Raw genomic sequence first — 25,089 nt, 5'->3', positions numbered from 1 at the left:
ACCCTCCCATATCCATGCTTTTGGCAATTGGAGCAGGGCAATTGGCCTGAGCAACGAGCTTTCCTTGAACCGTTGAGAGAAAAGCGGCATGTGAGCTCAGGGATCGGGAGGCTTGAGGGGACGAAGGAAAGATGGGATCTGCTGCTGGGAGATTCTCTAACCGACAATGACGACAGGCACGGCCAATTCAATGGACGGGTCGATACAATTGAGAGCGGCTCGTATCAGATCGCGAACCCATGTTGGATAACTAGATGCTCGACCAAAATGGTTCGTGAGGGCGAGTCGAGTTCTCGGTTGCATCTGCGGACTCTCACGAGTGAGATACGGGATGAGAAGGATGGAATCTGATGAACTCTATCTGTCGCGGGTGTTAACCGAGTCTCGGAGCTTAACCGAGCCATCTAGGGTGGCAGGTTCGGCTATGACCCGAGCTTAATCATTTTCATCTCCATTTCACTTCATTTCTTCTCCATGATTTTAGACATTTTCGTCTTTATTTCGCTTCATTTCTTCTCCACGGTTTTAGACATTCGACACTTTCATCTTGATTTCACTTCGTCGAGCTGGAAACAAACATCTGAACATGGCAGGTAATTTATATGTTGTGATATATCCCCATCATGCCTACACATTGTACATGTGGAACGTCTTGGTGATAATCTCCCACTTGTCCTTCATCTTCAGCAGGGTGTGGTGGTCAAAGTATCTACCCCCGCTGGCATCGTTCTCCAGCGAGATACGAACGACAGCCGTGGTAGGAGTCATGTCCAAAATGTCACATCGACCCTGAATATCTGGTGCGCCGCCGTACTTGTCCACGTATGCCCAAAGCTGATCGATGGATCCGTCAAACCAGGTGCCATTTCATTTACCGTACATAGTTGCGTCTTTGTGGAAGGCTGTCTTCAGCAGGTCGTTATCCCCCTTCCTCAAGCCATCGATGTAGACTTGGACGACGGCTGCAACGTCGTTGAGGTCCTTGGTGGACACCTGCTTGATGTTGCTAGACATGATTTCGCAGTTGACTTCGAACTCATCAGCCCCTTCTTCTTGTATGTGACATTCAAAGGAATTCAGTCAACTCACAAGAAGTATATGTGCATGTAGAAGCATAAATTTGATCAATGGGGACGCTGTATTGTATATGTAGTCGTTAAGGCAAGTAGAGCAGGCATGCCCCTCTTATACAGCTTTGTTCTCGAAGAGATGTAGTGACGGAACTGAGGAACAAGGTTTGTCAGCCCCGGAGCATCTATCGGTCGATTTACATAACGGCCCCGTTCAGTCTCCAACATGGGTTCGGCCAATTCGTAGCCCAGAACCTTTGCGGGTATAAAGCAGGGAGCACGCCCGTGGCATTCGGTAGCTAGCATCATTCACACTCAACCAGTCATCATCCAGCATCAAAATCTTTGCAACAATGAAGGAAGCCATCGTTACCAAGGACATCACCGTTCGAATTAGAGACGTGCCTATCCCCAAGCCCAAGCCTGGTCAGCTACTCATCCGAACCATCGTCTCCGGAACAAACCCCAAGGATTGGAAGTATCCCAAGGTGTGGGGTCGAGATCTTGAGCCACGCAACCAGGGCGATGACATCGCGGGCTATGTTGAAGCCGTTGGAGAAAATGTCACTGGCTTCTCTCCCGGAGACCGTGTAGCTGCATTCCACGAGCTGGGAACTCCGTATGGCAGCTATGCCGAATACTCCATCGCCTGGGCTAACTCTGCCTTCCACATCCCGGCGGATGTCACCTTCGAAGGTAAGTTTCCAAGCTGTTCTGTGCCTCCCACGCAGCCATTGACTTGGATGGGTTTATAGAGGCTGCGACGATTCCTCTCGCCGGAATGACGGCCGCACTGGGTGTCTACCAGAGACTGAATCTCCCTGTGCCCTGGAACCCCGCAACAAAGTCGACTCCCTTCATCGTTTACGGCGGTGCCACAGCCGTTGGCGCATTTGCCATCAAGCTAGCCAAGCTATCCAACATTCACCCCATTGTCGCTATAGCTGGCAATGGTATCCCTTTCGTCCAAGGCCTGCTCGAGCCTGAGAAGGGAGATGTTGTCATTGACTATCGAAAGGGCAATGACTTTGTCGCCGACCAGATCCATCAGGCCACAGGTGGTCGTGCATTGCACGCATTCGACGGCGTGTCGGAGAAGGGCAGCATTAATAACATCGGCAAAGCTCTTGCCCCGGGAGGTGCCATCGCCATCGTCCTAACTGAAGAAATGAGGGGATATCCCGAGGACGCCTGTGGTGCAGATGTTCTCTTCACAATGGTTGGCACCGTCCATCTAGGATCTCCCGCATCTGCAGCGTCAGAAGCTGCTGGCGCGGCGTACGGAGATCGTGAGTTTGGCATCGCTTTCTTCCACTATTTTGGAGTCGGTCTCGCGGAGGGATGGTTCTCGGGTCACCCTTACGAGGTGCAACCGGGTGGGCTGTCGGGTATTGAGAACGCGCTAAAGATTCTGGAAGCCGGTAAATTGTCTGCTAAGAAGCTTGTCATTACACTTGCAGACAACTGAACACAATTGGCCTTGTATGATTGGTATCTATTGAGTCTTCAGCAATATAGGTACTCGGCTTACGATTCGGCCTGTGTTTCCAGAATAGATAGTGACCTTGGTCTAACTATTGCATCTGAAACCACTGACCCATGCCTTTTTTAGCTTGCTCAAGCTCTGCCGCCTCTCCATCCATCAGTCCCTCCACAAAGCCAGTCCCCACGACAGTATACGAGCCCAGATCTGTCCTCCGTAGAAGGACAGGGACATCAGAGCCTTTCAGCACGCAAATCCTATCGCCGACTGCAGTTCCAAGTGGTGCAAGCCCTAAATAACCGCTCGTAGTGCTAATCAAGCTCCAAATATCCTCCAGCCAGAGCAGCTCCAATCTTATTCTCTGCCGAGATTCGCTGACCATCCCTTCAGACTCCTCCATCATAATGTCCCTCAAATTTCTGTCAAACCCCAGCTGTCGAAAGTCTGCGCCGGGAGCAAAGCACTTGCGGAATCGGGCCTCAAACTCGACCGGGTCTCTAGAAAATCCCAGAGTGCGCAGCATTTGGTCTCGTTGCTGAGGCTCTAACCGATCCAAGGGCTTGGCCATGTGATAAAAGAGAGAGAGGTCGCGGATAACCGTTGATCTGCTGACGGTTCTTGACTGATCTCTGTGCAACAACCGGAAGAAAGCATTGAGGGCTGCTGAACCAGTTTTATACCGCTCGCCTTGCGACAGGGCGATTATGGCACTTTCCAGCAAATCCACATCGTTCTTGGAACTATACACAGGACCCTGAGCAACGGAACGAACCGTGTCAATCTCAATGCCCCAGGCAAACAGGCTCTTTGTCTTGGCGACGACAAACGGGAGCTTGCTTGAGTCGTCTCCGAATACCTCTTTATCCGTACGCCCAGTTCCCATCCTTAATCTCGAGAGATGAAGCTTCCCATCGCCCGGGAAGTTAGGCGCCCAACTGAGAAAGTCGGCTTCAGACCCGTAGATGCCAATTCCGGCACCAGATAGAAACTTAAGGGGGGTAATATATTTCTCGATTCTCACATCACGGCAAGTGTCGACCCAGGCTGCCGTGTACTCGATGTAGACGTCCGACACCGTCTTGTTGTAGTCTGGGACAATGGGGATCTCAGTAATAGCGAGAAGTCCGTAGATGTAATCCCTTGGATCTGTAGCCTTGAGACCACTTGCAAAACCTGACATGACCCAGCTATAGTCCCAAGTTGGAGTTATTCTCAACCCATTTTTGACAATCACCCTTGCGAAGCATGGCTGTCGTATGATACTGACGCTCGCTAAATTAGTCGTTAATGCCGACCACACACTTGGAGACAAGTAGTTTGGTCTTCGTAGGGACAATTTGTCAATATTTTTCCACGTCAGTTCATACCCCCGCTGAAAGATTAAGAGCGTCGGCCAACCAATCGATGCCAAGCCATTGCTGATGAAGACCAGTTTACGGGCCAATACAACCTCTTGAAAGATCCACACGCGAGTCCAGTAAGGATCTCTCATAAAGGAATCCACAGAGGACCAAGCAAGGTTTCGGATACCCGATCCCGATTGCCTACGGCCGTCGTCGGAACAAAGAGAGGGATATCTCTGCAGCCAATCCAGCCGAGCAAGCTTTTCTTCATTCAACCTTCGCGCCGTATCATCATACATCTCTCTGGCAAGCAGCGTTATTGTAGAGTAAGCAAGCGAATGATCCCCTGGTCCGAGCCACGCGAGGACAACAGCCGCGCTTTTGAAGACGCGGCTCATGAGCTGGACCTGCTGGGTCCGTTCATCAGGGTCTTGTTGGTTGATACACACTGCATCAACCCATAGGCTTTGAACCTGATAGAGGGACTGCTTCGATGCCCAGTGGCGACGGATGTGTTTTAAGGCTGCAGCGAGGTTCTTAGTTACTGGGAATGATCGATTGTGCAAAGAAATGGCCTCTTTGATGTTGGGATCGCCCCATACATATGACAGGGCGGTAAAGGTGGGATTGTCGTCTAGGCAGACCGTGTCGAGCCGGAGACTGTCGCCATCTTCGGGTGAGATTTGAACGACTCGGATCTCAGATTTGAGCCGGTCGAGCGGCTTGTAAGTAAAAGAAGATGATGAATCCATCCTAGGCATGGAAGTAGGAGGCAAGGGGTGGCAATGCACAGATCATATATAGGACGGACACGTTCAGCCAGGGTGAGGGATAAGACTGAAATGAGGTCTGGGGGGAGTGAGGGGTAATCAGAAAGTTGGTATTTGCACAGCCTGCCTCAGATGCCTGCTCGGGTGCCTCTCTTGGTTGGCTCAGCCGTGATGGGAGCCTGTGGCTTGGTCAGCTTCAAGGGTTGAATCAGACTTGGTACTCTGGCGTGATTTCTTAACTGATTATTGGCTTAGGCAATGTGCACTCTTGTGTGGGTTGAAAGTTGAGTACCGCCGCAAGGGAATATGATAAACTCTATGATTTTACTGAGAGTCAAGGTAGAGCAAGCCTTTCCCTACTCAAGTGATCTACAGGATACTACACATAGAGAATCTATACTTATAATAACCTTGACTCAGTTATTACCCGTGACAGCGCCCCAGATCCAGGCTGCCCAGCTGCCCAGCACATATACCAACAACATCAGGAAACAAGCCTTGCTGATCAATCTACCCCTCTCGCCCTTGGGTCCACCAGATCGTTCCTTTCTCCCGTTGATCATATCTCCGAACCGAATTCTTTGCTTTCGCGTGAATTGCAAGATTCGGAGGTCGGTGGCCCACCAGCACCCAATCAACATAGCCAAAGATACAACGGTAGAGGCGGTGGCCAGAAACACGTAGACGATTGTGACACGGTCATATGAATTGTCATCAGCATCTTGAATGACGCCAGTAATAATACGAATGATGATGTTGGTTCTAATCGAGAAGTTAGTGGCGTTGCATTTAGTTAGGAATTCATGGACATGACATACGCGTTATTCATTGTCACCTTGGCAGCGTAGGCAGTGCCAAAGACATCTTGATGCCACATACTGGTCCGAATTCCCTCAATGATGGTCACCGGACCAAAGGTCTTGAAAACGGCGTAGACTGCGTAGGAAGCTGCAGCACTGCCAGTTGTCGTGCCCCAGTTGATAAGTCCCATTGACAACAACATTCCAGTGCCACAGATAAGCATCTGCGTCACACGGTGGCCGTATACATCGATCGCAGCACCGATAAAAGGACTAAGGAAAAAGCCTATAAAACAGATCAGTCCCATTGGTTTGATATAAAAACAAGGGTGTGTGGATGACCTACCAGCGTACTGAGACAACGATGCGTACCAACCAGCAGCGACGGCATCAACTCCGAAACGGTGCTCAGCAAGCTCAGTCGCGTTCTGAGAGTATACATTGGAACAGCTTGTCTGCACCATAGAGAAAAGCATGATGGTCCAAAACACCCAAGGCAATTCGAGGATCTTGCGGAACTCGAACTTTCGATTGTTCTCGACAAGAAGCTCGCCTGTGGCAGGATCAGGTGGTGCCCGGAAGCGCTTATGGGCAAGCTTGGTGAAGAAGAAAAAGACAAGCGTGCACACGTTTGTGAAGACGGAGACGCATGCTCCGATCCAAAAGACCCAGGCAAAGTTCCCGAGGTTCTAAAGAGAGGTTAATCAGGGGCTATGATGTAAAGGGATCAAGAAGATTTTAGTACCTTGGAGATGACATTGGCCGTGGAGCTTCCAACAAAGCCGCCAATTCTAGCTATACCAATTTGAAGACCAATCGTAGTCCCAAATCCTCCACCAGGTGGAAACCATGCTGAAAACACTCTGTAATAAGCAATTTGCGTGGCAATGTCACCTAGTGCTGCGACGATTTTCCCAACGATCATCAGTGGATAGGACTTGCAAGTCGCTGCGCCTGCGATAACAAATGCTCCAGCAGTCATGATCAGGTTTCCATAGAGCATAGCTCCTGCTCAATGCATTAGACATAGGTGCTCTTTGAGAAGGTAACAAGAGGTTGAATGATGGAACATACCAGCGCCACCAATCCTGTCTGTCACAACGCCAGAGAGCATAGTTAAGAGAGTGACCAGGAGCTCTTCACTAGCCTCTAACAATGCAAACTGCGTATTGTTAATATCCAGCTCTTTTTTAACTGTACTCTTTAACGACGAGGTCAGCCTGGCAGACCAAGAAGCCCCGAAGCTAATGAGACAGATGAGCAGGACCGAGCCAAGTTTCCATTTGGCTGGAACAAATGGCCGGTTATCAACATCTGCAGAACTTGAGTCTGGTGGTATGTTTGGATCGACTGGGACTTCGTGGGGTGTTGCAAGACTGACTTCTTTCGAAGCCGAAAGAGGGTCTTCCTTGGTATAATCAAGGACAGCCATGGTGAAAACGTGGACGGTCTGAAACGATGGAGTCTGAAGAGGTAAAGGTCAGGAACAGTACGTAGAAACGAAGAAGGACGGTATTTATATCACATCTTAAAAGAAGTGCGACGGGCAGCTTTTCCACAAGATCAGATAACAGCAGCTTCCCGGTATCGGGGACGTTTTTCGTAATCTAGAACATCTTGTTGCTCCACATGTTTAACGAAGCAAAAGTTTATTAGCGATTAAGTGGATTCTAGAAGATGGTTAAGGTCTTGGCCTGCATAAATCGCTCATGATACATGAACACCATCACGCGAAAGATGATGCAGCGCCTTCTCTAATGGCTGCCTCTAACGCGGCAAAGGCGCGCCATAACGTTGGTCTATCCGCTATCCTTTAACCGAGTAACTAGCGTGATGGGTCGCATCCCAATCTTGTTTAAGCTTGGATTTAGAGTTAACTATACTGCGCACCCCTGTTCCGCTTTATCGCGCCATGGGAGCGGAACTGGCCCGTCTTGATCATCAAATATCCCCAATGTTTGTCGACTTGAGCTCTTGAAATGGCTCCAGGCAATTCATTGAACTGTCCTGATCCCTTTTTTGTCCCGAGGCTTCGCAGTGGGGGGCCTGTCATCTCGACCGCTTGATCAATCGAAAGATGGAGACTTAACATCCAGCTCGTGGACAGACATACCGAAGTTGACTCTTTTTATTCATCCTTCCACTTGAAAGCCCCAGCCAGTCACTCAGCAGCTAAGGTAGTGGGTTCCAACAAGGCCCTCAGCCCTCATATCCACATACGGGCAACTGACCAGGCGCGCTAGGGTCCAGGTCTTATCGGCGCATAAGGCCGGGATGTGGTGGAGAGGTTCTTCATAATGTTCGCACCACTGTGCCATCATTAGAATGGGAAAAGGCGCCCCTCTCTCAAGCTCCCTCTCGAACAGACCTCGTACCTCGGGGAACACCCCATCACCTGAGAGCCACTTAGGATACGTATGATGCTATGATGTGTAGGCAATGTGTAGGCAATGTGTTCTTTGTTATTTTTACTGCCCAGCTCTTGATAGAACAGCTGAGCCAGAAGAACCCTCGAGTTTGGGATGTTCTCTGTAGTGCCGCCACTGGTAATGAAGCTCTTGACATCCTAAAGAGATGTCTCTCGCCATCAGAAGATTCCAAACCTGGAGAGAGACAATCTGCCCTAGGCGTCACATTTATTAGGATTTCAAGAGCTATTCCACTTTACGCTCTCTGTGCTTTTGCCATCGTCAATGCGACCTTTTACCATGATATGTTTCATACCTCTTAAGACCCTTGGAGGACACAAATGTTACATACTCTGAAGACCCAATGCAAAGACAGTGTCACTACAGTTGGAGTGTCATTCGTAAGCATGCATCTTGTTTTTTTGGGTTTATTACAGAAGTTTCAGGCCCAGAGCATGCTGAGCCGAGTCAGGTAGTGATTGTTCTTAGCCCTAGTGCCAAGGCTTTCTCTCAATTTTCTGTTACGCTTCCTATTAGCGGGAAGTGTTTCGCCCCGGGCTTCGTGACGTGGCAGACCCAGGAGATTGTTGCCCGGAAATCGCTTTATATCAAAGTAGACGATTGGTCAAAGAAATAAATTTCTGTGCACACCTGTCATTCCACGTTAGAAAAGACGAGAACTTTCGGGGTTCTAAGGTCCAGAGTCGCAACGTCTATCAAAATGCATCTCTTTCAAAAGAGAGATATGCTGGCGCATAAAATAAGCTTTGCAGCCGTCTCATACCGAAACCTCGTCATGCACATAGAAAGATATCAATTTGAAAGCTCCTCTGCGAAGCTTTCAATTTTGACCACGGGACTATGAGATTGACTATATAGATTATGCCCTAATGGGCGAGACCGAAGCCGGCGTGGCGCGGTACATAAGAGTCAACGTCATTTTGACAGAAATGCGCATAACGACGAGCTATACTCATATCCGCTGCTGGGAGCAATGCCAGATTGAGAATAGCGCGTCCTAATAGGCATCTAAGCAGAAACAGATGTCGACTTTCATTTTGACAGACGTTGCGACTCTGGACCTGAATCACTTGATAAGTTCGTTTCTCAGACGTTACAAATACCAACCTTGAAGGTGTCAGGTTAGGCCATTTCATTCATTTCATGGTATGTATAAGAACGAATCTATGCTTACACTTTTAAGATTATACCTCTAGTATAGTTCTGTTGCTGAACATGCTCTTTTTTCTTTTTCTATCTCTCTATCCTTGATTTGGAAACATGTTTGTGAGCTTTTGATGGTTGAAAGCTATAACGATGGGCTTCCCTGACTTGGGCTTGAAGAGAACTGCTGACTCGTGAATTTGCACATCTTGTTCGGCATACTCGACAGGAACTCGAAGCAAGGGTCGGCCCTTCCAAGTGATCCATTTCGTGCTCTTGTCTATCTCAATCCCGATTCTCTCCTCCAAAGGCAGCGGAAAGGAGCCATCCTCTTTCATCGGGAGCACGGGGGAGAGACCTACATAGTCCCCGAAGACGAATGACTCGGGACTCGTAGTTTGGTGCGCAATCATGCGCTTCAAGTTGATGCCAATGCGACTGGAATTAGTCAGAAGCTCTGTATCACCATTTTGGAATGATAGCCGAGAGCTCTGGACGCCAGTATCCCGTGAGCCGAGGAGATTACCAGTACCGACGTGCCAAATGCTGACCACGCCAAGATCTGATGCAATTGCCACTAGTTCTCCACGTGCTGAAATGGCCACACACCTGGAGCCGCTTCTCTCGCCTGGGGGCTTGTATATCGTTCGGACATGTCGCCCAGTAGAGATATTCCACACCCGGATGATTCTACCTTCGTCTGCTCCCACCAATTTCGAGTCAGATGAGAAAACCAATGACGAAATGCGCTCATCTGAAAAAGCCTTTAGCGTGTGGATGCATTTGCGAGTAGCAACCCGCCAGATTTGTATAGTTCCGAAGTAGCTCAGCGCAAGTAACGCCGATGAAGGTGAAAATGCGGCCTCGTGAAGGAAGTCGTCTTTCACTGGGTGTTCAAGGGCTAGCAATTGCTCGCCGGTTTGAATGTCCCAGACTGACACCTGTTTTTCTGCCCCAAGCACACTTTTCGAGTCGAGCGAAATGATAATCCGTTCATAAGTCTTGTCGATGTTGAGTTCATGCCGGAATTTTCCTGTCATCGTTTCCCGGATCTTCCAGTTCCGGTCTCCTAACTTGGACATTGCGTCCCACATCGTCTGGTTCAGGTCTACTGACTTGGAGAATGCGTATAAGCTAAAATCTGGCGTGATAGCTTCGACTACCTCTTCGCTCCCTGGTATTTGCAACTGCCGACAGTGGTCCTCGAAAAGACTGGCTTGATACACTCTGATCTCGCCGCCTACCGTTGCATACGCTATCAACTTTAGATCACCCGATACAGAGACTGCAGTTGTCCCAGAAAGACGTTTGAAAACCAAGTTGTGCCGTATTTGCCGCCCTCCAGAGTCGGTATAAATTTGCGTCATCCCGTCGACTACAGAAATTTTGAATATTGACTCGCGATATAGCGTAATGGTGGTACACGAAGCCCGCCGAGCATGTCGCATCATCTTCAACGACCGACCGCTATCAGCGTGCCAAGTAGACAATGTGGTCCTGGTGGGGTCTGAGACCGCCAATACCGACCCGGAACGAAACATCAGGTCCGGTGAGCGTGGGTATTTACTGAGTGAATGGATTTGCTGGCATGACCCGATGGAAAATATGACAACGTTGCCCTCCGTGTCATCGCTTGGGAACTCCATGTCATCCATAGTCATCGTGCCCAAGGGCGCTGCCGGCGTTGCTGGTGTCGCCTCCAAGTCCGGCGAGCCGCTCGATTCCCACTTCTTGGGCGGCATCGACTCGGACAAAGAGAGAGAGGCGGGCACGGCCAACAGAGGCAGCGACGTGACTGGCCTGGCCGTTGGTTTGTCTGCTGAGAGCGAAGATATTGCCGCTGCGATCAAGGTTGACTCACTGGAGAATGCGACCCTAGAAATAGCACCGCCCTCTGGTGCCACCAATGTTTTGACATGGATCCAGTTTTCGGTCTGCCAGATCATTACTGTTCCTTCGTCTGATCCGGATGCCAATAGCTCTTCATTTGCCGAGACTGCCAAGGCTCTGACGGGCCTGTGGTGGCCTCCAAGTTTTGACACAAGTTGACCAGTCTCCAATTCCCATATTCGGACATCGCCCATACCCGATCCAGATGCTATCAGACCTGGAGTCAATAGGCTCGTGGAAGTGACATAACTTTGGGGGTGATGGAGACGGTAAACACATTCTCCAGTCACAACCCTCCAGACTTGTATCTGTGTGGCTGAAACGACAATGACCAGGGCCGAATCCGTTGAGAAGACAATCGACTCCGCTGCTTCGAAAAGGGCACCGTCATTTTTCGTGTCCAAAACCTCCACACCAGTTTTAGCATCCCAGACAGACATCACGCCGCCCTCTGATATGAATGCCAGAAGTTTGGAGTCGGGTGAAAAGGAAAGGTGTGAGACCTTGCCTCCATGGCGAGGGTTCCTGAGCCTCTGGAGGCAATCGCTCCAGTCATCTTCTACTTGAGGTTGAATGGATATCCAGTCCGGAATCTGGGCGCTGAACAGCGTGCGCACCGGGCTCTTTAGGGGTGCGAAAACAAGGGCCGATGAGTAGACTTGCAAAGGAGCGAGGTCAATGGCATTGGCATTTGCGCCGGTGAACCGAACAAGATCAGAGAGAAGCTCAGACAGTTCGGGGAGTTCTACATCCTGGTACATGTTAGCTATGAAGTTACATCTAGCCATGTAAGCCTACCTGAGTCGCCTTGTTCAATCTCTCAACCATCACCACGCTTTCCAAGACTCGGTTCAGAAGGCTCAGGGCCTCAAGCCAGTGGAGAAGATGCATCTCCAGGAATTCAAGGATTACATTTGCAGTGTCTGGATCAATGCGTGCTTGGTCCACATGGTCAATCCAATGCACACATGCATACTGAATGTGTGAAGGCAAACAGCAGTTTACTGTTTCCTGACTGATCGAAGTTTTCTCGGTCCCTGGGTCACTCAATTCGCACATGTTCTCGCGTAAGTTAGTTCGCATTACCCTGAGGCAGCTCTCAACAAGAACAAGGTGGGTTTTAGCTTGGTCCACCCAGAACGGGTTGATATCCCGACGTTCACCATCCACGAGAAAGTCCCGAAAAGATAAATGAAGAGCCCTGACAGGAAAATTAAGACGTTCTGAAGGTGGTGGGACACTCAAGACCGAGTGCAGAAGCTGTAGCCTGTTTTCCAGAATCTCTTGGAATTCGCTGACGTCCTTGTCACCATGGAGCAACTGTGCCAATACAGGTATTGTAAGAGGAGTAGAGAGTAGTATGATGGGGCCAACAATGAGGCGGAACTCCTCAACAATCTGGCTCTTCTGCTGTGGCGTGTAACTATTCGGACCGCCCTCTAATTGCTGGCTGAGGATAGCGAGGTACATCTGATCCAGTGTTGACGCATGTGTTCGATCCTTGACAGCAAGAATCTTGTCCATCTGTCGCTTCGGATTCCCAAGGCGTCGGTCTTCCAGGAAACGACACGCAGTTGACGCGACAATGAAGAGCGGCGTGGCCATATTGACAAGTTGTTGTATCACGTCGCTCCCGGGCCAGCCTGGGGGCAGCCTATTAGAGCCATCGTTGTAACGAATTCCAATCTGTTCGACAGTTCGCTTGAGAAAGGTCTCGAGATCTTTCTGGATCACTGCGTGGGGCACATTTTGCAGGATCATATCTTGATAGATGTTTCTCCTCCCCACGTTTGAAAATCCAGCTTGGATTGGTAGTTCGGGCCTGCTGGTCAAAAAGAATTTCAATCGAGGATGGCTTAGACTGTGCGCTCGGGGGAGGACGTCGGTGATGATGCTGGTGATGAAGTGATGCTGACACTCGTCGAGAGCATCAATGACGAAGACAACGGGCTTTCCAGAACACAGTTTGGCCTTGGAAAGGGGCTCCAGAATGAGCTTCGAAAACTGTTGATGTGGCATTTGGTCAAATATCTGAGGATTTTGATCAATGGCCTCCCCGATGTATCGAGACACGGCCAATTGCCACCTTGACAAGCCAGCAGCCAGTGTCGTGAACAATCTGGAAGGATTGTCTCGGTCAGTCTCGCCTTTCTTGAAGAAAAAGCTTCCTCCAAGGGTCCCCTGTTCGGCTAGGCGCTGGGCAACAGTTCGAGATATGGTCGATTTCCCTGTACCAGCCATGCCGTTAAGCCAGAACAGCGTGGTCGAGTTCGAGTCGGGATTGCCAGCCCACTCGTAAATCTCATGCAGGACATCGACTCGGGTATTCTCCAGACACGTGGCTTGGAGCCAACTACCAGAAGAATCATGGGCGGCCCCTGCAGCAGTTGGGAGTTGGTTGAGAACCATCTTTGAGTGGGAAGTGTCCATTGACTCCCTAAGCACGTCGGTCAGCCATAGTAAACTACGGGGGCAACATGTCTGTATTTCACTTACTGTAAATGCGTAATCTTCTGTCCAACTGTCGTGACTATGACGGAGTAAGTAATGAACATTCTCGCATCTGACCCAAACTAACTTGATTGCATGAGCTCCCGAGCACTCGGTGTTTCCTCAAGTTGCCTCGCTCGTACACATCGAAGGAGCTCCACTGCAAATGCTGCTGCAGTAGCAGCGGCATACCGTTGCCAGCTGTCGTTCTTGTGCGAGTCGGCGTAGTCGCAGATTCCCCTGATAACAAGGCACGGGAAGGTATTCATCAAGCCAGCCGCCTCCATCTCGACACACAGGCACTCTTCGCCGACCATTTGCAAAATTATGTCTCGAATAGCGGCATCCTTGACCAAAGTGTTGCCAGATGCCACGGTGCCGTAGTGTATCTCTGGATCAGTTGTCTCCCTCTTGGGTCTCTCTACCTCTTGAGACGAATCGCATGCAGTGCAGGTGCTACCCCCAGCATGCGCATAGTCTGGTGAAAAAAGTCGATCATTCTCCTCGCCTTGATATACATAATGCTTCTTCATTCGGGGATACTTCTCCGTCAACCCTCGGAGAAGGTCTGTGATCCGTGGATCTTCGATCTCATGGTCAGCCTGCAATTTCCCGAGCGCGTTGAGAAGCACCGTTGGAGGCATGTTGAGAGCACCTTTCCGCTGCCAGGTTTGGTTGAGTTTGGCCTTGCCCAAATCATACTGCACCACACCGCCGTTCTGCCCATCAGGTTGACTGACAACGACATCTCCAAGTCGTATGTCTCTACCGGGACGAGGGATGCCGCCTCCGATACCCACAAGCAGGCCGATCCTAATGTGAGGCAAGGAAGATAGTAGATGGGATGTAGTGATCGCAGCAGAGGTGGTACCGTACACTCCTGCGGGAAGTGAAGCAATAACGACGTTGTGCTGCCCTATCTCTCCCCAGTCGTACGCATTGGCATCGTTGGCATGCTGATCGAAACCGTCGGGTTCATCATGACGTTCATTGACAAGAGCGGTTGCTGCAGCCCGCTCGATAGGTAACGCTGCGACCCATGCGATTGTGTAAAGAGCTGGGCTTGGTAGCTTTTTTCTCGTCGCCATCGTGAGGCGCCGAGGGGCGATCGCGGACACGCAAAAGGACGCTGAAGTTGATGTTGAGGGAATTTTCATCCGTTTCAGCTTGACCTCTCAGAAAGAGGGGTAAGCAATCAGGCATCAACCAACCTGCAGTATTTGCACATTCGGTCACTGAACACGCAGCCTGATTTGGATGGGAGCGCCACCTGAGCCCTCCAGCCTCACAGAGAGTCTTGGCGTTGGTGAGCGACATGGCAAAGGCAGAGCGACCCAAGGTCATTATTGGGATGGCATAGAGAATACTTTTGTTCATACAAGGATACTCTCTTTCTGAGTACTAACACTCGGTCGGGATGTCTTCTTGCAAAGGCTGCCTTGGCGACAAAATGGCGTAAACAAACAAATCCTACAACTACCCAAGAGCTTACGTCAAATATACTGGATAATAGAACACAAGTATTAACATTAAAACCGAAGCTACAAGACTTTAATCTTGTTCGGCCGTATGACGACAATTCGATTTTCTAAATAGTTGAAGCTGAAGTCTATTGTTCTACGCTCGTAGCGAGATTCCCCTTGACCAATTAACATAGGTCGTAATCTGGATTGACTTTTAGTTTGCTTTTCAAGCACATGGTGGGAGAAGGTATCTTGAGTGCAGAACCTTGGACTTGGCCCTCTGTTCAGGACTCCAGTTCGCATCCCAGTTTAGAGCAACTCTATATGAATGCCACACAGAGAGAAGAGAAAGGATTTTGTACCAAAGCACTAGCACGAGCGAGCATCATTACGAGATCAAAACGCAATCATAAGTGTGTTGTTCTTCCTTGCGTGATTGATGATACCAGTGCTAAGCGCCAAATACCTACGGATAGGATCAATCATACTGTTTTCGAAGAAATTCGGGTGGGAACTTGAGCACATTGAGCTCTTTACGGATCGACTTTACTCTGCCTCATTCGGGCAGAGCAACTCGAGGCGAATATTGTGTTAATGCCGGCCTGACCATCATAACCCTATTGCAAAACATCTGCAAGCATCGTATAGAAAGCCGGCTCTAGGGCGAAGCTGAACAACAGTAGGATTTGATTTACCTAAATGACATTCATGAAAATAAAAATACTCTGGATTTAAGTTTGAGAACCCTGTTTAAACGGAAGTCGGCACTCTCTTTGAGCACTTTTGTCGTGTACATGCAGCAGAACCAACAACCAAAGATCCATGACTTCTAGCCGGCTACAATCAGCCCACATCCACATCAACTGCCGGTTTACCGACCACGGTATAATCTAGTCTGAAGTACCCGTATATGATCAGTACCCTGAAGTCTCCACAGCGATCCAGACCTGCCTTTTGTCTCAAAGCTGCATTGACAATCATACGTCGAGATACCCACCCCGTATTGCATGTGAAGTTTGCTCAGGATACATATCAGATGTCGCATTATCCGGAATTCTCAGGTTTGAGGATTCAATCTTGCTATAAAGGTTGAGTCTGAACCCTCAACAAAGAAGGACAACCATACTCGCCTGCATTCACACCCCATCAGGACCTCTCTATCATCTCCATGTCTCCCTTTTCCATCTTTTTTAAGAGAGCCATACTCTTCGCTGTTGGCATCATGGCTCTTTCACCCCGAGACGCAATCCATGCCGATGATCTCGAGCACTACAACGAGTTCATGGGCAGCCTCTCCGACACTCAGTTTCTTGACATGTACCTAGAGAATCACCAGGTCAAGATTGATGTCTACGAGCACCCATCCAACCATCTCACCCGGTCCGTCCACTTCAAACCAAGTCCAAATGCCGACAAATATTTCCACCAGGAGAAGGAGCAGGCCAACCAGATCCTGGGAGAGCCTGAGCACTCGGGGGTGGAGGCTCGTGATCGTTGCAAGCGAGACGAGTATGTTGGTAGATCTGAGGCTCCGAACCTATTTGCGAAACGCGCTTCCCGATGTTATCAGTTTTGCGGAACCATTCGCCACTGCCGGGGTAACAATGGTTGCCCGCACTGTTATGCCGTTAGGATGGGTTGTCTCTGGCAGAAGTGGTGCCGCTAAGGGGCTTCTCCATTTAACCTAACTATCTGATTATAACTCCACGAAGGACAGCGTGGGAGAATTGCCGAGGGAGGAAGCACATAATGTGAGAGTCTTAGCAAGGGTCACATATGGTTGTGTACTTAAGTGTCTGTAGCATGCGATTCAACATCGCGATGACAATTCATTGACGGGACCAATGTCCACGTATTTTATGCTTCGCCTTCTACTAAGCATTTGGGTCCGAGGTATTCCAAAAATGAGAGCCAGAATGTAACCATACTAACCACACCGAATACACGGACCAGACGGACATACAAAATATCCGCTCTGTGCTTGAGCATGGGTTGCCTCACTAGCACTCTTGGCTCCATCATGTCAGATTAGAGCTAGGCAGCTACATTCTTTCTCCATATCCCTCATAAGCTGAGAACAACCATCATCACAAGAACACATCCCTTTTTTGAACTAATTTTGACTTCCTTTCCTTAGTCCATCCGGGACCTAGTTACTACCCTGGCCTAAAATGAGCCTTAGCTCCTTGCCGACAGAGCTTCTCGAGAGTCTTGAACCGTTTTGCGACCAACGACAGCTTGCAGCTCTTGCTCAGCTCAACTGCCACTTCCATGACATCTTCAACCCACTGCTTTATCAGCACAATGCTCTCAAACAGGATCCCTCCAAGTCCTGCGTCATATGGGCTGCCAAGCATGACTCATTAAGTACCATGAAGCTGGCTTTTGCCCATGGCGCGTCCATGAAGACCATAGACGCCTATACGGTTGAGCATATTCGGACTCTGTATGAAAAGCAGCCAGGCGCGAAGCCATACGGGGGACCGTTGCATATTGCCGTTCAGAACAATTTCAAGGACCTCACACTATTTCTTCTCGACAATGGGGCACGTCTGGACGTGCCGTCATATGCGTTGTGCAGCTGCAAAGGAGTCAGACACGACCCCAAATGGTATCCTCTGCATTTCGCCATATGCCACGCTGAGGAAGAGACGGTTTCTCTTCTCCTAGAACACGGCGCGTATTTCTCATTAAAGGGTGTTCCGGGACTTCGCTGTGCCATACAGTGCGCATCCCATTCGATATTGGACTCCCTACTCGAAAATGACAATTTCGATCCCCACCATCGAGACCCAGAAGGCTACACCGCTCTTTCTTATATCGTCAACTGTGCTGACTCCACGGTTGCTCGTGAAATGGCGAGTAAGCTTGCCGATCGCGGGATACCACTGGATGTCATGGGAGTAACTGGCTGTACAGCTCTCGCTGACTTGGTTGAGGCTGGACATCTCAAAGCGGCCATTGAGTTACTCGAGCGCGGCGCTGACCCTACCATCAGCGACTGGGGTGACCATGGGATAGGTTTATTCAGCGAACTTTGCTCAAGTCCCAAAGTCTTGGTTGCCATGGACAAAGCAGAGCAAGAGGTCCAAGCCAGAGAATTCAGACAAGATCTGCGAAGACTGATATCTCTTTTACTTGCAAACGGCGTCGATCCCAATCGGCGCTTAGGACATGGAGCAGCCCCATTCTCAAAACCTCTCTTCTGGGTGTTGATGGATTTGAGAGATGTGGAATGCGTCAGGATATTGCTCGACGCCGGAGCCGATATCAAGTCTGCCTTTTTCGAAAACTATGAAACCCGGTCCGAGAGTCTCCTCCGTGTCTTCTTTGAGCTGTTTGAAAAGCCTGATCCCAACGCCTTGCAGAAATGGGATCCCATCACTATAGGTCTAGATCCTTATATGGAATGCCTGTGCTTGTTGCTAGAAAGGGGCGCACGTATTGATTCTCTTGACGGCGAGTGGTCGGCGTTGAGCAAAACGTGTGAGCTCGCTATTTCTGGCATGGGACCTGTAGCACTTGAGTTTCTTGTTGAAAATGCAACATGCAGAAACGTCGAGTTGGGGCACGTTGAGTTATTGAGAGGCCAGTGGGAGAGGAACGAAAATGTGTATGAGCTATTAGATCATCTCTGTTGCAAGTTGATCGAAGAGAGAAAGACAAGCTGGGGAAGCAATACTTGAGACACCATGAAAACAGCAGTGGGAGGCTATAACATCAGAAATAAATGATATATACCAGTCTGCTCTGTGTCTCAGAGCAAGGACATCGTCAAGAAGATTCATGTTTCTGACAGCAGCATGACACAAAGTCATTGCCTTGTCCCGCTGGTCAGCGCTCAAGGGCGGTTTCGTAATGCAAGCCTCTACCGCCATGTGTGGCCTCGAAGACAGGGGTGTCTTTGGCCGGCCCCAACAGGGTCTCAAGTCTCCATTTGGCATTGTCCATGGCGAGGCGGCGAGATCTAGCAGCGTTGAAATCTGCCTTTCGGAAGATACCGTGCTTGGGCAGCAATTTCACCATTGACTGAAGCTTGGCTGTTGGCTTGTGGGTCGAGGCCTTGAGCTACACCGGCTTGAAACAGGCTGAGGGACTTGTTGGGTCTGTATGTGGACTACAGTCTTGGGGCTACAGGGGTCCATCACAAAGAGCCTCAGGGGCCTTTTCAGCGTGTCTTTATCATCATCAAGTGCTATGAGTTCAGTAAGAATAAATCAGGATTTTCCTAATGCATTTATCCATCTTGTCTGGAGATTTTAATAATGCCGAATCTAGCACCTTGATACTGCCCATGACAGGCCGGCTGCCACACATGTGATATCACTTCTGAGACAACAAGGCACTCCCGTTTTTCAGCTTTCAAGCCCGTTCCACCTCTCTGCAGACGCCACAAGGAGGCTGTGCCTTGGTGCGGAGACACCAAAGCTGGGCAAACCAGGCTTGGCAAATCGGCAGTGCAGATGGAGGATCAGGCTGGCGGCAAAAAGCAGGCAGGCAGGCTCTCAGAGAGCCACCTTCTTCTCCTCTGACCTTCTCCTCTGATCACCAGCATCCTACAAACTCTGCATATCCCCCAAAGAGACAAAAACGAGCATGGCTGAAACCTTTGGTATTGTGACCGGTGCTATCGGTCTCGCAGGCCTATTCCAGCAATGCGTAGAATGCTTCGAGTACGTTCAACTTGGTCGCCATTTTGTGCAGGATTTTGGACGGTGCCGGCTCAAGCTTGACATCGCGAAACGCCGCTTAAACCGATGGGGAGAGGCCGTTAATATCCACGAGAACCCCCAGTTTACCGATACGGAGTCAGAGGAGATACAGGAGATCCTTGAAGAAATTGCCAACCTTTTCGATACCATCCAAAGATCATCCAAGCGCTACGAGCGTAAGGCACCAAAGGAAGAGCTCGAATGCCTCAGCGATGAAAATCTCCAACCTGTCTTCCGAGGCCTCCACGCGAGATGGGCCAAAATTAGCCCACCTAAGCAGAGAGATGTCAGTCTGATGAGGAAAACAACATGGGCGCTCTACGACGCGAAATATTTCGAAAAACTGATTGGAGAGGTCACGGGCTTTGTTGATGACCTAGAGAAGGTCTTTCCCGCCGAACAGGCCCAGTGCCATCTTGTTCAAATCGAGATCGAGGACATTAGCGATGAGGAGAGTCTGACGGTGCTCCAGGAAACCGCCAATGGAACTGACTGTCTTTTGGCTGCTGCAGTTAAGGAGAAGACCAACACCATCTCTGTGAGGAACTACGTCAGGGAAATCCAAGGCGAGGAGAATGCCAAGGTGCGGCTGGGGAACGACTGGAGCACGAGCGCGTTGAGCACCGCGATAGGACTGGACGATCGCACTCGCAACGAGGCGGGCTCTGTGACTGCAAAGGGTTCATCTACGGTGCACATTGGGAACAGATATGGTGACTAAGGCGCGTATTTAGGGCATTGGGTGGTGATATGTGGTGACTTATGTCTCTTTACTAGGTACTTTCTCAAAGTATTTGTTGTCCAACATGCTTTTCCCATTCTGCCTGAATTGAGGGTTCCGGACACTGCAATATCTTTGCGGGAGTTGCGCATTGGGCAGGCGTCAGCAGCTGAAAACTACTGGTTGCGTAATGAAACTTTTGCATGCATCGCTGCCAAGAGTGTCTGATGACTTATGAGTCCAGACTGAGGCCCGGCCAAACATGAGAAATGTCATTTCACAATGCAGTCCACGCTTTAGGAATACAAGACACCTCCTGAGTATTTTGGCCCCACCTAAATGCGTTGCGTGGATTCCCCCCATTTGACCGATGATGTACTCCCTAGGTTTATGATGTAACCCAGTTCCTGACTGGAGTGAAGTAATCATGGAATTTTGGATACGGCGTTGAATTATCGTATACCCTGTAACAATCAGTGATGAAGAAAGTTGAGAGACTCTTCAAGAGTGAATTTGAATCAGCACCAGGGGGGCTGTGGCCAAGATGTGGTGGCTATGTCAACTTGTGGCTCCGCTCACACAGCGGCTATATCATCCCCGTCATTGGGCAACAATGCAGCTAAACCAGAGCTGAACCCAGGCTGCATGTGGCTTAATTTTGGACTGTGCTCGATAATTTCGGGTATATGGATCTGATGCCTGCTAGGAATCGGGAGTCGTGCGGACAAAACTTCAACTCACACGTGTTGGAAGAGAGGGCGATCGATGACTACTCAGGCTTTTGACACACGGCCAGGTGTATCCTCACAAAAACATCACGGGGAGCCTCGCATATACAATGTCCAATACCGTCCACGCCCTGACTGCCAGCGGCAACGCCAACATTCACATCGGCAACAGGCACTATTATAACCATGGGGATGATCACTGCCTTTCCGACCTACGAACCACCGATCCACGCGATGACAAGAAGCGCATCGAGGGCGCAAGAGGCGGCTTGGTGAAGGACTCATACCGCTGGATCCTCAGCCATGACAATTTCCGAAACTGGCGCGACGATCAACATCGTAACCTGCTCTGGATCAAAGGCGACCCCGGCAAGGGCAAGACCATGCTGTTTTGCGGCCTCCTTGACGAATTGGGACCGACCACACGATTAGTAGATCAAGAAGCCAAAACATTGCTGTCCTACTTCTTCTGCCAGGCCGCCGACTCGCGCATCAACAGTGCCACGGCCGTGCTCAGGGGCCTTATCTACCTTCTTGTGGTACAGCAAGATTCACTGGCTTCGCATGTCCAGAAGAGATACAAAGATGTAGGGAAGCAACTCTTTTCGGACGAGAATGCGTGGGTGGCCCTACATGACATCTTCAACAACGTGTTGAGTGATCCAAGCCTGGAAGAGACATACATCATGATCGACGCCCTTGACGAATGCGTAGCTGGTCTCCCGGACCTACTCAACCTCATTGTCAAGAGCACATCTTCCCGGGTCAAGTGGATCGTCACAAGCCGCAACTGGCCAAGCATCGCGGAGCGGCTGGATGTTGCCACGGAAGTGACGAGTCTGAGCCTGGAGCGCAACCAAGAGTTCATCTCAGCAGCTGTCGATTCATACATTCAGCACCGGGTCCAGAAACTGGCGGTTCGGAAGAAGTACAATGACAAGACAAAGGAGGCTGTCAGAGATTACTTGTCCTTAAATGCCAACGATACCTTCCTTTGGGTGGCCTTGGTGTGTCAGGACATCAAGGAATGTTCCCGCCGCACTGTACTCTCGGCACTGAAGGCCTTTCCACCCGGGCTCGATTCCTTGTATGAGAAGATGGTAGACCGAATTCGTCGCCTAAACAAGGACGACGCCAAGCTTTGTTACGAGATCCTCGCCATCGTGACAGTTGCATATCGCCCACTCACGTTAGTCGAACTTGCTTCACTTGTGCAGCCTCCAGAGGAGGAGTCTGACGACGAGGAGTTCCTGGAAGAGGATATAGAGCGTTGCGGCTCTTTCCTCGCTGTCCGAGATGGGATAATCTACTTTGTGCATCAGTCAGCCAGAGACTACTTGAGGGACCAAGCAGCATCCACTGTGTTCCCCTCTGGCCTTGGGGTGGCCCATCACAGGGTATTCCGACAGTCGCTCATTGCCATGCAAAAGTGTCTCCGAAGAGACATCTACAACCTTAGCCACCCCGGAATATCAATCGATAACATCCAGGCGCCATGGCCAGATCCACTTACACCAGTGCGATACTCCTGTGTCTATTGGGTGGATCATGTCTGCGAAGCCCAGCCCGAAGATGATCTCCTTGACGAACGTGCGGCCCACAGATTCGTTCAGGCATTCTTTCTTCATTGGCTTGAGGCCTTGAGCCTCTGCCGGGCCATATCTGATGGTGTTCATGCCGTGACGAAGTTGGACAGGTTGCTAAGAGTAAGTCATCCTCACTCCCTTAGGCAGTATCTACCTATGCTAATATCTCTACAGACATCGCCCAGTAATTCCTTTCTCTCGTTAACCTCAAACGCACGTCAGTTCATTCTCCACAATGGACCTCTGCTCAAGGATGCACCACTCCAAACCTATGTCGCAGCCCTTTTGTTTGCTCCCGTCAGCAACACGATACGAGAGTCGTTCAAGAAGGAGGAACCACGATGGGTAACAATCAAACCTGAAGCATACCAGGTCTGGACCCCTCTGGTCGCAACTCTCGATAGTCGCGTCGATCCGGTTTGGGCTGTAGCACTGTCACCAGACAACAGGCTCCTGGGGTCTGGATCGCATGACGGGATTATCAAGATCTGGAATATGGGAACATACGAGGTTCAGAGGATACTCAGAGATCACCATAACTCCATCCGCTCTCTGGCATTTTCCCCAGACGGAAAGATGCTGATATCCGGGTCATACGACAGGACTGTCAAGATATGGGATATCGCCACAGGCGACGTCAAGCAAACTCTTCACGAGGGCGAAGATGGCGACTACAGGGTTATGTCGGTGACATTCTCACCTGATGGAAAGCTTGTGGCCACTAGTACCGACCATTCTATTCGAATCCGGGATTCCACAACAGGCAAGCTTGGCCGATTGATTAAGGGTCATGACGATAACATTAGGTCGGTGGCCTTTTCGCCTGATGGCAAGCTCATGGCCTCCGGATCACGCGATAAGACTATCAAAATCTGGGATGTTGCCACAGGCGCACTGGCACGCACCCTCAAGGGTCATAGGAGTGGGGTTGGGTCGGTAGTCTTCTCGACTGGTGGCAGTCTCGTTGCATCTGGGTCCGAGGACAATACCATCAAGATCTGGGATGTTTCTTCAGGCAAGGCTATGAAAACACTCAAAGGCCATACTGGCTCGGTTTGGTCAGTGACGTTATCGGCTGATAGCAAGCTCTTGGCGTCCGGTTCAGATGATACCAGAGTGAAGATCTGGGATGCTACGACAGGCAAGGTCAGACAGACATTCGAGGGCCATTGGAATTCCGTCCGTTCAGTGGCCTTCTCAATGGACGGCAGGCTCGTTGCATCTGGCTCAAGCGATGGAACTATCGGGATCTGGGATACCACTATCAACAGAGAACGTCGGACAGTGGGAGCACATGGCAAGGACGTTACGTCGATGGCGTTTTCGCCCAACAGAAAGCTCATGGCCTCCGGTTCATATGATGAGACTGTGAAGATTTGGGATACCGCTACGGGAGAGGTGAAGCAAACCTGTAAGGGCCACACTAGCCTCATTACATCGGTGGCATTCTCGGCCGACAATGCGCTCGTGGCATCTGGGTCGTTCGATATGACTACTATTATATGGGATGTTGGAACAGGAAAAAGGCTCCTTGTGCTAACCGGGCACACAATTTTGGTTTTCTCAGTGGCCTTCTCAAGAGACAGCAAGCTGGTGGCTTCAGGGTCAGAACTCGGTACTATCAAGATCTGGGACACTAAGACTGGTGGCATCAAGAAGACCTTTGAGGGCCATGGTCGTACACAATCGATAAGCTTTTCTAACAACGGTAAGCTTATAATTTCTGGGTCAGATGACGGAACTGTTAGGATTTGGGATCTCACAGCAGGCACAATTTTGCAGACTCTGATCGGCCATGGGGACGGGGTCAGGTCAGTGTCATTCTCGAATGATGATAAGCTTGTTGTGTCTGGATCAGATGACAAGACTATCAGGATCTGGGACATTGCCACCGGCAAGGTCATGAGGACATTGGAGGGCCACTACTCCAGAGGCCCCTTGGTCTCTTTCTCGCCTGAGCATACGCCCACAGGCTATGGCGTAAATGTCGATGGATCTTGGATCACTGCCTGGGATGGATGGGAGAGACGCAATCTGTTATACCTGCCTCCCGATATCCGGCCATCGTCGTGTGCCACTTCAGGTTCGGCTCTGGCTATCGGTTGCCCTTCGGGCCGCGTCCTGTTTTTTACATTCATTAGTCAGTATCTGTAGATTAAAGTGTCCTGTGATTTCTTTTATTCTCTAGTCACGGTTACTCCTATCAAGTATAAATGCCCTCTGTTTCATGTGTCTCTCTTCGGCCCGGTGGTCGGGTTTCATCCCGGAGGCTCGCCAGCCGAAAGGCCTGCACATGGGTGAAATTCCGACTTCTAAGGGAAGTAGCTGATCCATAGGAGACAGTCATTATTTAGAAACTCATGGCTCATAGTAGGCCAACCTACTTGAGAAAGTACTTTCACAGAACGGTACTTCGTTGAAGATGCTTTATAGGGGTCCATCAATGAGATTGGCCCGTCTT

At 50.0% G+C, this 25,089-nt stretch overlaps 9 protein-coding genes across 9 annotated transcripts; 4 read left to right on the top strand and 5 right to left on the bottom strand.

Moving 5' to 3' along the window:
- Positions 1-525: 525 nt before the first annotated feature.
- NECHADRAFT_84378 (uncharacterized protein) lies at positions 526-1,014 on the bottom strand (the record flags this gene model as incomplete). Its single annotated transcript, XM_003043664.1, has 3 exons — positions 526-580; positions 632-797; positions 876-1,014. The coding sequence occupies 3 exons, from the start codon at positions 1,012-1,014 to the stop codon at positions 526-528; spliced, it is 360 nt and encodes a 119-aa protein (XP_003043710.1).
- Positions 1,015-1,423: 409 nt separating this feature from the next.
- On the top strand, positions 1,424-2,538 carry NECHADRAFT_48191 (uncharacterized protein; the record flags this gene model as incomplete). The annotated part of the gene is made up of 2 exons (XM_003043790.1): positions 1,424-1,766; positions 1,826-2,538. The coding sequence occupies 2 exons, from the start codon at positions 1,424-1,426 to the stop codon at positions 2,536-2,538; spliced, it is 1,056 nt and encodes a 351-aa protein (XP_003043836.1).
- A 106-nt stretch (positions 2,539-2,644) lies between these two features.
- On the bottom strand, positions 2,645-4,657 carry NECHADRAFT_84376 (uncharacterized protein; the record flags this gene model as incomplete). Its single annotated transcript, XM_003043663.1, has 1 exon — positions 2,645-4,657. The coding sequence occupies one exon, from the start codon at positions 4,655-4,657 to the stop codon at positions 2,645-2,647; it is 2,013 nt and encodes a 670-aa protein (XP_003043709.1).
- A 425-nt stretch (positions 4,658-5,082) lies between these two features.
- Positions 5,083-6,898, bottom strand: NECHADRAFT_95939 (uncharacterized protein; the record flags this gene model as incomplete). The annotated part of the gene is made up of 6 exons (XM_003043662.1): positions 5,083-5,428; positions 5,485-5,752; positions 5,813-6,155; positions 6,212-6,474; positions 6,541-6,753; positions 6,790-6,898. 6 exons carry the CDS (start codon positions 6,896-6,898, stop codon positions 5,083-5,085), a joined length of 1,542 nt encoding a protein of 513 aa, XP_003043708.1.
- Positions 6,899-9,697: 2,799 nt separating this feature from the next.
- On the bottom strand, positions 9,698-13,358 carry NECHADRAFT_20553 (uncharacterized protein; the record flags this gene model as incomplete). Its single annotated transcript, XM_003043661.1, has 3 exons — positions 9,698-9,979; positions 10,988-11,680; positions 11,727-13,358. Coding segments are annotated over 3 exons (2,607 nt in total), but the record flags the coding sequence as incomplete, so codon positions are not given.
- Positions 13,359-13,501: 143 nt separating this feature from the next.
- NECHADRAFT_48275 (uncharacterized protein) lies at positions 13,502-14,506 on the bottom strand (the record flags this gene model as incomplete). The annotated part of the gene is made up of 1 exon (XM_003043660.1): positions 13,502-14,506. The coding sequence occupies one exon, from the start codon at positions 14,504-14,506 to the stop codon at positions 13,502-13,504; it is 1,005 nt and encodes a 334-aa protein (XP_003043706.1).
- A 1,543-nt stretch (positions 14,507-16,049) lies between these two features.
- Positions 16,050-16,547, top strand: NECHADRAFT_106343 (uncharacterized protein; the record flags this gene model as incomplete). Its single annotated transcript, XM_003043789.1, has 1 exon — positions 16,050-16,547. One exon carries the CDS (start codon positions 16,050-16,052, stop codon positions 16,545-16,547), a length of 498 nt encoding a protein of 165 aa, XP_003043835.1.
- A 2,930-nt stretch (positions 16,548-19,477) lies between these two features.
- Positions 19,478-20,314, top strand: NECHADRAFT_48298 (uncharacterized protein; the record flags this gene model as incomplete). The annotated part of the gene is made up of 1 exon (XM_003043788.1): positions 19,478-20,314. One exon carries the CDS (start codon positions 19,478-19,480, stop codon positions 20,312-20,314), a length of 837 nt encoding a protein of 278 aa, XP_003043834.1.
- An 838-nt stretch (positions 20,315-21,152) lies between these two features.
- On the top strand, positions 21,153-24,782 carry NECHADRAFT_48128 (uncharacterized protein; the record flags this gene model as incomplete). Its single annotated transcript, XM_003043787.1, has 4 exons — positions 21,153-22,748; positions 22,803-23,031; positions 23,158-23,264; positions 23,397-24,782. 4 exons carry the CDS (start codon positions 21,153-21,155, stop codon positions 24,780-24,782), a joined length of 3,318 nt encoding a protein of 1,105 aa, XP_003043833.1.
- Positions 24,783-25,089: the final 307 nt, after the last annotated feature.

Source organism: Fusarium vanettenii, assembly GCF_000151355.1.
Source record: "Fusarium vanettenii 77-13-4 chromosome 9 genomic scaffold NECHAsca_27_chr9_1_0, whole genome shotgun sequence".
Lineage (NCBI taxonomy): Eukaryota > Fungi > Ascomycota > Sordariomycetes > Hypocreales > Nectriaceae > Fusarium > Fusarium vanettenii.
Note: the sequence above shows the minus strand (reverse complement) of the source record. Positions and strands in the feature narration are given on the sequence as shown.